The sequence below is a fragment of the Magallana gigas genome, chromosome 8 (genome assembly GCF_963853765.1).
Source record: "Magallana gigas chromosome 8, xbMagGiga1.1, whole genome shotgun sequence".
NCBI classification, from domain to species: Eukaryota; Metazoa; Mollusca; class Bivalvia; order Ostreida; family Ostreidae; genus Magallana; species Magallana gigas.
In genome coordinates, this window is record NC_088860.1 from 35,334,309 (window position 1) to 35,347,779 (window position 13,471).

General features: G+C 34.1%; 1 protein-coding gene and 1 long non-coding RNA gene across 4 annotated transcripts in view; one reads left to right on the forward strand and one right to left on the reverse strand.

The window, feature by feature from the left end:
* LOC105344583 (uncharacterized) overlaps positions 1 to 13,471 on the reverse strand; it is a 53,043-nt gene that overhangs the window by 8,312 nt on the left and 31,260 nt on the right. For all 3 annotated transcript variants that reach the window (XM_011452377.4, XM_011452376.4, XM_011452378.4), the window contains 5 exons: positions 6,448 to 6,525; positions 4,942 to 5,122; positions 1,410 to 1,502; positions 1,040 to 1,165; positions 240 to 314 (listed from right to left, as the gene is read on the reverse strand). In XM_011452377.4, coding sequence (XP_011450679.3) covers positions 240 to 314; positions 1,040 to 1,165; positions 1,410 to 1,502; positions 4,942 to 5,122; positions 6,448 to 6,525 — 553 coding nt within the window. The remainder of the gene's footprint in view (positions 1 to 239; positions 315 to 1,039; positions 1,166 to 1,409; positions 1,503 to 4,941; positions 5,123 to 6,447; positions 6,526 to 13,471) is intronic.
* Positions 1,160 to 3,752, forward strand: LOC117689998 (uncharacterized). Its single transcript, XR_004602140.2, has 2 exons — positions 1,160 to 1,797; positions 3,390 to 3,752. It is a non-coding gene; the product is annotated as an uncharacterized lncRNA (long non-coding RNA).

Below are 13,471 nucleotides of genomic sequence, written 5' to 3' on the forward strand. Positions count from 1 at the left end.
TCTCAACATATTGAAGTTAAAAGACTGTAAGATATGAAGAGGAAAGATCAGATGTCTATGATACCATCCAATATATCATATATCAAAGAGATGAAGTTACAACCTCGGACCCCCACCAACCAATGCAAAAATTAAAACACCAAATGTTGCTTATATTATGTGTAGTATATAATTGGCTGTTTGTAAACTTGATCTTGATGCTTTCGACAGATATAGAGTTCCTGTGATGTAAAAAATACCTCGGCAGACGAGATCCTGATGAGCGGAGCACTGGTGGGTCATATAATAACCATCTGGACAAGACGTTGAGCAAGCTGTAACACCGAAAAAACAGAAATTTAGTTATCTAAGTCATTTTTCGTCAATTTCAACTTTTTTTTCACTTCCACTTAGGCATGTAGCATCAGGGGAGGGAGGGGGAATGGGGAAAGGGGAGCAGGCCATGTGGGGTTTGCCCCCTTTTTTTGAACAAACATTTTTTCTTTAATTTTACATAGTCCCCACCCCTTTTTAACAGAAGATAAAAAATACATAAAATTAACAAAATATATTTTAATATTAAGGTTTAGGTAGTTATGCTCTTCGCCTTTTCACTCCCTCCATTCCTCCCCAAACCTTTCAATGGTTAGGATATTGAAGATTTTGGGAAAGGGTTTTTCCCCCTTTTTTTCTTTTGCTCGTCAAGCTTTTGGGTAAGTTTGACCCCCCACCCCCTCGAAAATGATGCAACGTGCCTGTCACTGTGCCATAACAGTACAACACAACCAAGAGCACTCAGATACAATCAAAATTAATGTTTGAACAGAGGATTTTCTGAATCAGTCTGTGACATTAAAACATCATACACATAGAATAGAATGTCTATGAACAACCAGAAAATTGTCATTGTAATTTCAAGATTTATAACGTATTACTTATAGGTGGAACATGTTGTACATATGAAAATGAACCAGAGAGCATTTCTCGTTGATTCTTTAATATGACATGCATCCATTAGGACATTTTCTCCATTTATATCCACACATATCAAGAGTTTCACCTGAACACTCCCTGTGTTTGACAAAGTAGCCTCGTTTGCAGCGGCAGTTTAGATTTCCTTGCAGCGTGTCACAGATTGCATAAGTCTCACATCTCGTCGGATCGCTCTTACACATGGCTTTTACATCTGCAATTAAGATATAAAAAATAACAAAGTTTCGTCAACAGCAAACAAACAATACAGGATAAAATTCAAAACACCCCAAAAATCTGCTGATATTGTACATAGCTTGAAATCATATAATATTCCCTATCAGCCTTTAATCTTAAAGGTACATGTATACGTAAGAACAAATGTTTTTCGAAATGAACAATTATTTGATGTGTATCAATTAAGCATATCAAAGAATGCAATAGCAAATCTGACGAACCCATTATATGAACTCTGGTAACGAGCGCCATGCTGTTACTGTTGATAGAGATAGCAGAAATGGCCGGGTTCTCGCTGTACGATCGGATCCTACCTGTAAACACACAAAAAGACACAAAAAACATCAGTGACGGGGTGCTTGTTTATCAATTACCGTTGGGAAACAATGCTCTCTCAGATTTGCATCGAATGTTGTCGAGATTCTGTGTTAATTAATGTAGCAGACATAGGAGATCTGGATTCATCAGCAGGAGGAAGGAAGTCTGCGGAGACAACGCAAGGGTTTGTCAGGGGCACATGTCACTTTTCTCTTGATATTCACGCCGTCAACTCTTTTGCTTAATGTCTATTCTTACATTTATAATGGTGAAAACTACTGTAGATTACTAGTAAGTATTACCACATGTTTTAATCTGCCTGTTGCAAATTTTGCAGGAGTGAAGTACCTTATATCTTCAATATTTTTATTTCTGCATGCACATGGCCAAGTTGTTTATTTTTTTGTTTTTAATCATTTTTTAATATTTTCAACATAGCAAACATAATTTCTGTCATTTTTTTTATTTGCAGAAGAATTAGCACAAAATAGATCACAGCAAATAAGAACACACATATGGTGTATGTTATATGGACTTTGGAAAGGGAATCACATTCCAACATAAAATTTATTGTCAAAAATGTAATGATGGGGTAAAAAGTACAGAAAACTTTCTGTATCAGATCCTTAAATTTCTCCTTAAAATTGACCAAAGGTACCTGCCTTTTGAAATAGCAGTAACATTGATAAGCAATATAGCTGCCGAGTGATTGATTGATTGATTTCTGTGAGCCTTAGTACAAAACCCTGCAAGGATGCAAGGTCTATTAGATTACAATGTATCGCAAAGCTAAAGATTTTGTAAGAATGTATGCCAATGGAATATTTCCTGCTTGAATGTAATGAAACTGTGTATTGACAAATGTCACATATATCTGTTCATCGCCTTTGGTGTACATTTATTGTATGTAATTGTGTGGGATTACACAACTGAACAAAAAATGAATTCCTTTTTTAATCTTTTAATTGTCCAAAATCAATTGATTATATAATTTTACCACAGAAAAAATTCAATTGAGATATTTCACTGCAGGCTTTGAAAACAGAACCATCGGAACCTGGAATGCGTAATTTGAAGTTTGTATTGTGTTTTTACTCTATTAACAAAAAGCAATCAGAAATTGGTTCCAAAAGAGAGAGTGAGGGATTGGCATAGAAATGAATGGGATACTGCTACAGATGTGAATGGCACTCAATATGAATGGAGCTCTTTTAAGTCGGCTCATTTTGAACTTACAAAAGAAGAGGAAAAAAATCCATGCAGCTACTAGCATTGAGAAAAAAACCACCAACAATTTAAAAAACAAATTGCTCATTTTGAACAAAGTTAATTAAAGAGGTTCAAAAAATGCAATGCATGCAGTAAGTTGCAATTTCGAAGAAAAACAACATAAAAAAAACCCCCAGCAACTGCATTGTAGGTGGAATTATTCGGGCAAGTTTAAAGTTGAAGGAGCATATAGCAATTTCTGCATGACGGTTTTTGTTGGTAGAATTATAAACACATGAATTAGATCAGATAAATTTTTCTGATTTAATTCCATCAAACAAAGAATAAGGGGATTCATTTGGTATAAAAGTCAAGAATTTACAGGGTTTTTTTCATTATATATTGTATCTGCTTCTTGTACCTCCTTCTAACACCATTTTAATTGTGACAAATTTTGAAATTAAATCATTTAACTTAGTTAGTAAAACTGGCCAAAAAATTTTCCATCTACCGAAAACATTTCTACGATAACATGCAGTACTAAAATATTAAAGACAACTCTACTATAGAAAAAAATCACAGTAAATCATTCAACTCAAGGAACTTTAGGTGGGTTTTTTTAAGACAATAAAGTAGCAAGCTTTTCTTAAAAAGGGTTTTTTTTATCTGTACAGGGTGAAACTGAGGCCTAACTCTGACATAACGAGGATATGACAGAATGGAAACTATTTATTCTGTAACAATTGGAATTGAGCCCTGGCTTGCTGTCTCAGATAAACTGACACCATCGTTACTTTTTCACATAACGATGATCTCACGACCAGGAAACCGTTGCACTTCCTCACCTTGTCCACATACCTTACTATCACCTCATCACGTTACAACCAAATTCACAAATCAAGATATTTGGATCAATCGGAATGGGATAAATCAATGACGAGTGACAGTGTGTGACAGAAACGGTCAGATAAACACATCATCGACATACTTAGCATCGGAACTGAATAAATCACAATACAATATTTTTTATAAACTTTTTTCAGAGTTCCTGGTTCTTATTAATTGATTTATAAAAGAAGGTCACTGATTGGTACAGTAGTATACGCGTCTATTATTTAAAAACGGGACTTGAGTATAAAATTCTTTCCAATTCATAAAGTGCTCCGTACTGATTCTCATTGATACGTGAATGTGTGTGATTAATTTCTCATGATCAGTTCCTCTCTCATTTAGAATTCATAACCACTGATTTGATCTATGTGTATTTTGGCCTCCAATATAAACAAAGACGAGCATTGATTTCTTTGACTTGCATGGAAAAAAATCTTTCAGTTCCTCCAAAATGACTGTTGAAAAAATATCTATTGTATAATTTGATTATTTCCTAATCAAATAAACACAAGCTACATTAACAAGCAATTTCTCTGTTCCATAAATCTAAAGAGATAGATGGCAAATAGCTTGGATGAGATCACCAATGGGACAATGTGAAGTTTACAAATTTAATTATTCCTGGCCACAATACAAACCACATTAGGTCAACTAAGACCATGTAACAAATATATTTTACCAATTACTGCCTTTGCATAAATGGCAAGTTGTAAATTATCATAAAACCATAAAGAATTAAATCGCAACAATGCTACAATTTTTAAATCGGGTACAGAACATGATGTCATAGTACCTTAAGAATGACATCATAATGCTTAAGAGGGGAGGTATATTTCATACTGACAATGTAAGGAATGTACATGGTCTCTGCGTGACCACTGTTAACCAATAATTTTCCTTACAAATTTGCAGGACTGGTAAGATCTCGAAAACTATTGTCAACCTCCGCTTCGCGTTGGTTGACAATGGTTGTCTCGGGGTGTCAATTTTAACAGTTATCCTCCCAAACAGGCACTATTTATATATTGTTACATGCATGTAAACTATGCTCGTATGGTTCGCCAAAGAATTCACGTCATTCATATATTAAAGTAGTAAAGTTTTCTTTAAAATTAAGACATTCAGTGTAATAAAATAAATAGTGCCCGTTTAGGAGGGTAAGAGTTGAAATTGACACCCCTCAAAAAAATTTGTCAACCTCCGTCGTTTGACAATAGTTTTCTCGGGTTGTCAATTTCAACTCTTACCCTCCTAAACGGGCACTATTTATATACTAGTACATGTAATAAAAATAAAACAAGAATTTACCAAAATATCATGGTAAGATAGACTTACGTATGTGGGTATCTGAGGGGACTCGTACTCTGAGGTAGTAGTTGTGGGAGAGGGAGGAGACAGCACACACCACGGCAGCCATTAATGTCACCCCCACACACACCATCACGGGGGCGGGCAGGGACAGCCATCGCAGTCTTCGACTGGAATCGCGGCCAAACCAAACACGAAGCAGCTTCTCCTAAAAAAAAAAGATTCTCCGTTTATATATAAAAATGTTGTTGATGAAAAATTAAGTACTTAACTCTTAATTAGCAGCTTTTACTGAAAAACAAGTGGTTTTTTTTACTGGAAGCATTTACATATTGAAATGTTTAATATATAAACAGAATGTAAATTAAGGTTCAAAAGCTTATTTTGTGCATAAAGACTTCACCTTTAATTAAACTGTCATAATATTTTTTTATTTCAATTTGACATGGACAACTTTTCCTTTTGTTTGCGACTGATACGTACCATATATAAATATTAAAATCTTTAAAAATTCAAACAGTTTAGCTCAGAGATTTTTATAAAAAAATTTCAGTAACATAATCTGAAGTTCCAGATTTTTAAAATACCGTAAATATCTAAAAAAAAACTCTGATTATTTTCCCCAAGAGCTTTTTTTTAAAAAAAAATTCAGTAACATAATTTTTTCGTTTTTACAGCAGACCTTGACAGTTGAGTACACAGTTTTTATTACAAAGCCCTGATCCCTCTCGGGGTGACTGGATTTAGAACGATGACTCCTTCCTCGGTCCCCTGTGCCCTGACAAATCAATACCTACCCTCCAGACACCTTGATAATAATGCATTTAGATTTCATCGCACTTTCAATAACATTAATTACGTAACAATTAAAGCTATGTGCCAGTAGTGCAGAATTGAGACGTTCTGCTACGATCGAAAAAAAAAATAATTTGTAGGGATCTCAAGCAATGCAATTTATATGGAAATTCTACATAACACCAGATCATTGAGGTCACTTATTCTTGATTATTAATTAAAAAGGATGATATAAAATATTTGCAAGGTATTGGAGAAAAGATGATCACCTTATCACAGCCATTGATATCCGTTTCTTGTTGCAAAAACTGAGAACACCTACTACATGTATTTATTGTAACAATTAATTTGCAATGAATTTTTCGAAAGTCAGATGAGATTTTATTCCCTATAACTCTCAGGGTATGTTCTTTTCAACAATAATTTATGGAATGAAAAAAATCTTTTTTTACATGACTAAAGATATATTCATGCAAGTATTGATCGTATTTCTGGTATTGTGGGTCCTTTTAAAATATGTAAGCCACTGTATTGTAATGTCACTCCAATATGTACCGTAATAATATGTAATTAACTTCCAATTTTATATAGGCCATAATAACATTTCAAAAGCTATGCAAATTAAACTTCATTCAATTCGCATTATGTACCGAAATATTATAATCAATCAAAATAAATAAACCTTAGTATACGCATTATTCCTCATGTAATATAATAATATTTCCATAGAAACATTACCCTGAATGTCTGCGCTTCACTCATGGTGGTCTGACTTTGTTCAACATACGGATGAGTCGTCCGGAGTTCATGGTCCGTCTGTGAAAGAGAAAACGTAACATTGTTACCATCACATGGAATTGGTACCAATGTAGTCTAAGAACTGTCTAACAGATTACAACAGGAACTGAACATTGAGTATTTATTGGCTGTCTGGGGGAAAAGTTCACTTGTTTGTGTTGCCGATTTTTCAAAAATGACATTACCAATAATTCATACGTTTCACATGTACCCTTTGAAGAATTTCAAGACATTACGTATCTTTGCAATCAGTGCCTCCTCGAAGGTATTTCAGTGCAATTAAAAAGGTTATCATTTTATTAAACAAAAACCATTATTAAACATTCCAAAGTGTTGTAGAGTTGTGAATTATATTGACAGGAATATAACACCTAAGATACATTAACACTGCAATACCAAATGATAGTGCAGCGTTAGCAATTCATATCTTACACAATAATACAGTGATATTTCCCTACCGAAATATGCAAGGGTTAAACAACCAAACACATCAAATATATGTATACTATCAAAACAACTGATAATTACTTGTCATACACGCCCCATAACAGCCAGCTACAATGCTTTTTGTCTTTTCCTTTATCTCGAGAGAAGTCAAAGAAGAAATGGCAGCAATTTATGTAAAAAATTACATGGGGGTCATCTTTTACAAATCAAAACTCGAAATATTCATGGAGTAGACGGAAATATGGTGTCCGCGTACCAAACACCACCTGTCTTCTGTATATCTTACTGAAGTCTCGTAATACACGCGACAGGGGGACCATGACGCCTGAACTGTATCCCACAATCAAATTAAACGGCTATTTGTATAAACTACTATAATACTGTATGACTAACGAGTGGTGAAATTCTTCTTGGTTAATGTCACAATACATCTGTAATTAAGCTGGAACAACAAAGGGCCAGTTTTCTTCTTTTCTGTGCCCTATTCCTCACCCTAGTACCCATCCCCTTTGAGCAGAGTGTCAATATTTGGGCTTTTGAATTCTGGTCTTCTAGAAGTAATTCACATTCAGTAATGATTCACAGATTGTCCCTATGTTTTTTATATAAACATTGGAAGCCTTGATAACAATTAAATTATTCACTTGAAATATTTCACTCCCAACAAAAATAACACTCAAAGATAAAAGAAAACCTGATATGAACTGGAATATGTATATGTATATCTATAAATAAACATATATATAAATACATACTAATTCGGGTACATGTTATAAGTGTGATTAAGTTAATACAGCTTCTGTGGTAGTATTAGACACTGCAAAAGACTGTTGATCAAGCTATAAAGGCAAGACCCTTTGTATGCTTTTAACCCTATACCATGCCCATGCATACAAATCTCGGAATCCCCTTATTTCATGAATTTACCATTAAATACTGTAGAAGCACATATTTTTCTTGGGTCAAAATTTTGTTGTTTTTAGACCAAATAAAACTTTGTTGGCATTTAATTTCGTCATATCATTATCTTTGTAATCATTAATACTTGGGACAAAAATTCGACATGGATTTAATTTTGTTGCCAACGAAAAATAACGAAATTAAATCCTCAATGAATATTTCTGCTTCTACAGTAACCTATTTTACAGAATATACAACTTACACTATGCAAGTATATAGACCCCATTTAATGAATCTGTTTGAACACTTTAAAGGCGGCAACTTTAACAGTCTATCTTCAAAGGTTGTACATAAAAAATGCCAAAATGATAAATCTTAAATAGTTCTTTACAGAAAAATGCAAGGACATCTTCTTTATTTGTCTGTCAAACTTCAGTTCCTTCCTTTTTTGGATTTGCATAAGTGTTCTAAATTATATACAGTGATTAAGGCCCTTAAAGTCAAAATGTTTACGGCGTAAAATTAGTTTTGACAGCAATATATATCATTCCTTTGGAGAAATCTAAAAGAAATGCAAATCTCTTTACAGAAAATAACATCAGACTCTGAAATCTTGTAATTCTATAAATACCTGTTTTGCAATTCATTTTACGCTGGGATATATATACTGTGAAAATCTGTACGATATATGGACAATGGGTCTAATTGATTATAAAAAATACATTGTACTTATATTTCATTGCGGTGCTACAAAAATTTCTTGTTTTCCGCCTGCTCTATCTCCCTTGCGGGAATCAAATAACACTTTGTAACCATAAAATCTATAATAAGGAATATGTTCTACAAATACAATGGTTTCTATGCCTCCAGAAAACACTTTCCAGACATTTTTAAGATAATAAACAAGAACTTCTTGTACTGCGAAAATTGCAGATAACCATTAAGATTGGTCCCAATGGAATCATATCCGAGGCTTTAACATAAAATGTTTAGGCAATGAATTGAAAAAGGAGAAAGATGCAAAAAAATACCTTTTTTTATATATTAAAAAAATCCAACCATCTTATCTTTTTTGTTGTTAAAATGAAAGTTGCATCTGTATTGTATCATTACATTTAAAAATCTATATGTCTTGATATTTTATAATTGTCTGACATTCGAAATAAAAAAGTGAAGTCATATTTTTTAGCAAAAACTAAACATATGAAAGTAGCTGTGTATCATATATACTGACACTCACTTTAAAATAGATAAAGAGATCATCAATGAAGTTTCTATTAAACCTCAGATTATATGATACAAAGTAAAATTGATACACAGAAAATCTCAGCTGACACAGATTTTATGACATTTTCAACAAGCTGAAAGTGTTTCGACAGCCATTATCCTGCTATTATTCTCCATAAAGTGTACATATATCTTACACAACCTAGAGTTACGATTTCTTTGAAGATAAAATATAGTCAAATCTAGACCAGGCAAGTGGCTGATTCAAAGGGATCATCATTTGGTGAGAAATCCAATAAAAACGATCATCAATGTTAGGAGTGTGACACTACAGCGGAAAACATGGAGATTTCTAGAGGGGACTTCAACTTCTTACTGCAAACTTCCCCTCTAATAACCGCTCCCATTTGCCACTGTATTATGCAGAATCTTTACTTGTAGAAGACCTCAGCAAACAACTCATGAGCAATAGATCTAGTACTTGAGTTGGAACATCTATAAAGGACATTGACAGAGCTTCGTAATACTTGATACCAAATAACCCTTTCTCTCCCATCTTTGATAAATTGGAAGAGCCCACGAAAAAGCTTCCTTCTCAAAATTCATTTAGTCTGCCCTGGGGGGAAAATGGCGTCTGTTTGGAAGCAAATGATACAAAGCATAACGTTATTAGCCCAGAAAGATGAAGATAAACGTGGCAAAAAAATTCATGATCCAGTGAATGTAATCGTTTATTGGTAGTGGATAAATGGTTATTCGTGTTCTCTATTGTAATAGTCTATCATGTGACTGTAACGATACTCACAGTGTGTCTGTGCAAACATATTAGTTAATGATCAAGACTCAATAATGACCATTTCAGGGATAACTGGACTTTGAATTTCTTGCCCACCCCCCCCCCCCCCCAAAAAAAAATTGAAAAATTAAATACAATATTTCTTTATTAAAAAAAACAAGAAAATCACAATTTTTCTCAGCATTCCAGCTGTTGAAAAATGTTAGAGTTGTGAAAGTGAACCCCAATTAATCATGCATGGTTTCACAAAATCTATACAAATCAATATAATTCCGAGTAAATATGGCTTTATTTGAAATAGATTTGCAAATGAACTGAGATAATGCCTTATCATATCTTCTTTCATTATCCTTTTATTGTCGCGATTTTAAGGGAGCCAATTTCTCTGAGTTCCGTTGTTGAGCCGACCTTATTTGACCTTTGGCAAACCATTAGCGGAGACTGGAAGTCAGTGACTTGAAGACTAACTGCCTTATTTACTTTTTTGGTTCTATCATCAGGAAGCCGTCTGACTGACTATAAACATCAAGAGACCAATTGACAGGACAATGCACACCACCACACAACCAAACCTAGCCGCAACAACACACCTCTGATGGTCTTGCATTCTAGCAGAGGGCAAATAAATAAAAAAAAAATTACCCAGAGTATATATATATATCTAATTGCAGAAAAAAAGTGACAAGATGGTCCCTGATAGACATGTGATGATGGAATTGTGTTTACCATTTCCTTTTACTATCCATTGCCAGGCAAATTTCCTGTTCCTTCGTGCGTCTGTTTCTCCTGAGATTTCATGAAATATTGGGCTTTGAAAAGAGACCAATGCCTCCTATTGATACATGAAAACTATGGCCTTGATTTTTTTTCTCTTACTATTCGGCCACCCTATCTGGTCAGGACAGAAGGCATTTTATAGCTGTAGCAGTTAATTATTGATTTCAAATCCATGGTGATTAGTTTCACAAATCTGTCTATGGAATTATAGGAACCATACTAAAAGCTATGATGAAGATTGAATTACAAAATCAAAATGACAAGAAATATGTCCCAAATAAAGAGACAATTCATTGTCCGTACCAAAGAACCAGAAAATTCAGCTGGATACGTCCATAGCCGATTTATTTGACAATTATTTTAGGAAGCTTTTCAATCAGGATTAATACTAAACGAGCACTTAATAATGAAAGACCAAAGACAATACACATAACCAGATCATTGTCTGATCAACATTCATCCCATCCGATCCTATTTCTAAAGGGGTTTTGTATCTGAACTATATATACTTGTACCAACAGAATAGCCTGACTCAATAAGCTCCACTCAATCCCCCCAGAGTGTCTGGGATGTTTATCATCCTCTAAGGATCCAGTGGTACCCCTTACCCAGGGGTACCCTCACCGCAATATAAGCTGTTTAGTATGGTCAATAGATAATGTTCATGTCCTGCTGTGCAAAGAATGGTGGTGGCTGGTATAGGTCCCTTCAAAGATCATCATCAAAGATATGGATTTTTTTCTGAATCCTTTCTTACATAACCAGGTATTTGGGTCACCAAATCTTCAAGACTTTAATACTTATATGCATGGTTATAAATATGTCAATACTGTATCAGACAAATCTTAATCTGAGTCTGTCTGGACCCTAATTTTACATACTATCATATTGTTGTTGCTCAAGTAATGAAGTCCTAAGAAATCTTCAAAAGTATAGTAGAATGACCGGTACACCATTGACCTCAGCTGATAACTCATGAAGTTTATTGCGCCTGGGAATTTGATGTGGAGGGTTATAGTAAATCTGTCAAGCATGCAATATCTCCCTTAAAACAGTCTGTCAATTAACAAATACTTCTGTTTGTTTATCAATATATTTATTGCAAATTCTTGAAATATCATCAAAATAGCTTATCAGCTTTTGAATGAAATATCAAGCCTAAACTTGGCAAAGAAACAGATGGCATCAAGGGTCTTGTGTTTTATCTATCATTTCAATGAGGCAAGTATATAAGGGTTTGAACCAATGTCTTTAATGGTAAGCAACAGAAATGGGTTTGAGCACTGAGTTGCAACAACATTGAGCACTCTAACAATTGAGTTACAACAACATTGAATTTGAGCACTCTATTAATTGAGTACAACAGCATTAAGCACTCTAATGACTGAGATACAACAACATTGATTTGAGCACTCTATTGACTGAGTACAACAGCATGCATTGAGCACTCTAATGACTGAGATACAACAACATTGATTTGAGCACTCTATTGATTGAGTACAACAGCATTCATTTTAGCACTCTAATGACTGAGTTACAACAACATTGATTTGAGCACTCTATTGATTGAGTACAACAGCATTGAGCACTCTAAGGACTGAGTTACAACAACAATAATTTGAGCACTCTATTGATTGAGTTACAACAGCACTGGCCAGTCTAATGACTGAGTTACAACAACATTAATTTGAGCACTCTATTGATTGAGTTACAACAGCATTGAGCAGTCTAATGACTGAGTTACAACAACAATAATTTGAGCACTCTACTGATTGAGTTACAACAGCACTGGCCAGTCTAATGACTGAGTTACAACAACATTAATTTGAGCACTCTACTGATTGAGTTACAAAAGCATTGAACAGCACTTTAAGGACTGAGTTAAAACAACATTAATTTGAGCACTCTATTGATTGAGTTACAACAGCACTGGCCAGTCTAATGACTGAGTTACAACAACATTAATTTGAGCACTCTATTGATTGAGTTACAACAGCATTGAGCAGTCTAATGACTGAGTTACAACAACAATAATTTGAGCACTCTATTGATTGAGTTACAACAGCACTGGCCAGTCTAATGACTGAGTTACAACAACATTAATTTGAGCACTCTATTGATTGAGTACAACAGCATTGAGCACTCTAAGGACTGAGTTACAACAACAATAATTTGAGCACTCTATTGATTGAGTTACAACAGCACTGGCCAGTCTAATGACTGAGTTACAACAACATTAATTTGAGCACTCTATTGATTGAGTTACAACAGCACTGGCCAGTCTAATGACTGAGTTACAACAACATTAATTTGAGCACTCTACTGATTGAGTTACAAAAGCATTGAACAGCACTTTAAGGACTGAGTTAAAACAACATTAATTTGAGCACTCTATTGAGTACAACAGCATTGAGCAGTCTAATGACTGAGTTACAACAACATTAATTTGAGCACTCTATTGATTGAGTTACAACAGCACTGAATGTGACCCTATTGAGTTATACAACACCAGTGAGAAAATTTAATGGTTGAGTCAAAACAACATTGAGCACCTTAATAATTGAATTACAACAGTTTTGAGAACAGTAAAAATTGCAATGTTGTCTATCACAGAAATATCCATGACTTAGTTCTAGTATAGGGATGAATCTTATAGTCTGCATATCTAGTTACATAAAACATTATGCTATGATCATGCATATAAATTTAAAAATATTACAATTTTAAAGAAACCTGTTAATCACAAAACATTTACCTGAATTGAATCAAACAAAACTTTAGAATTTTTTCATCTTAATTCATTCAGACATGATGCCA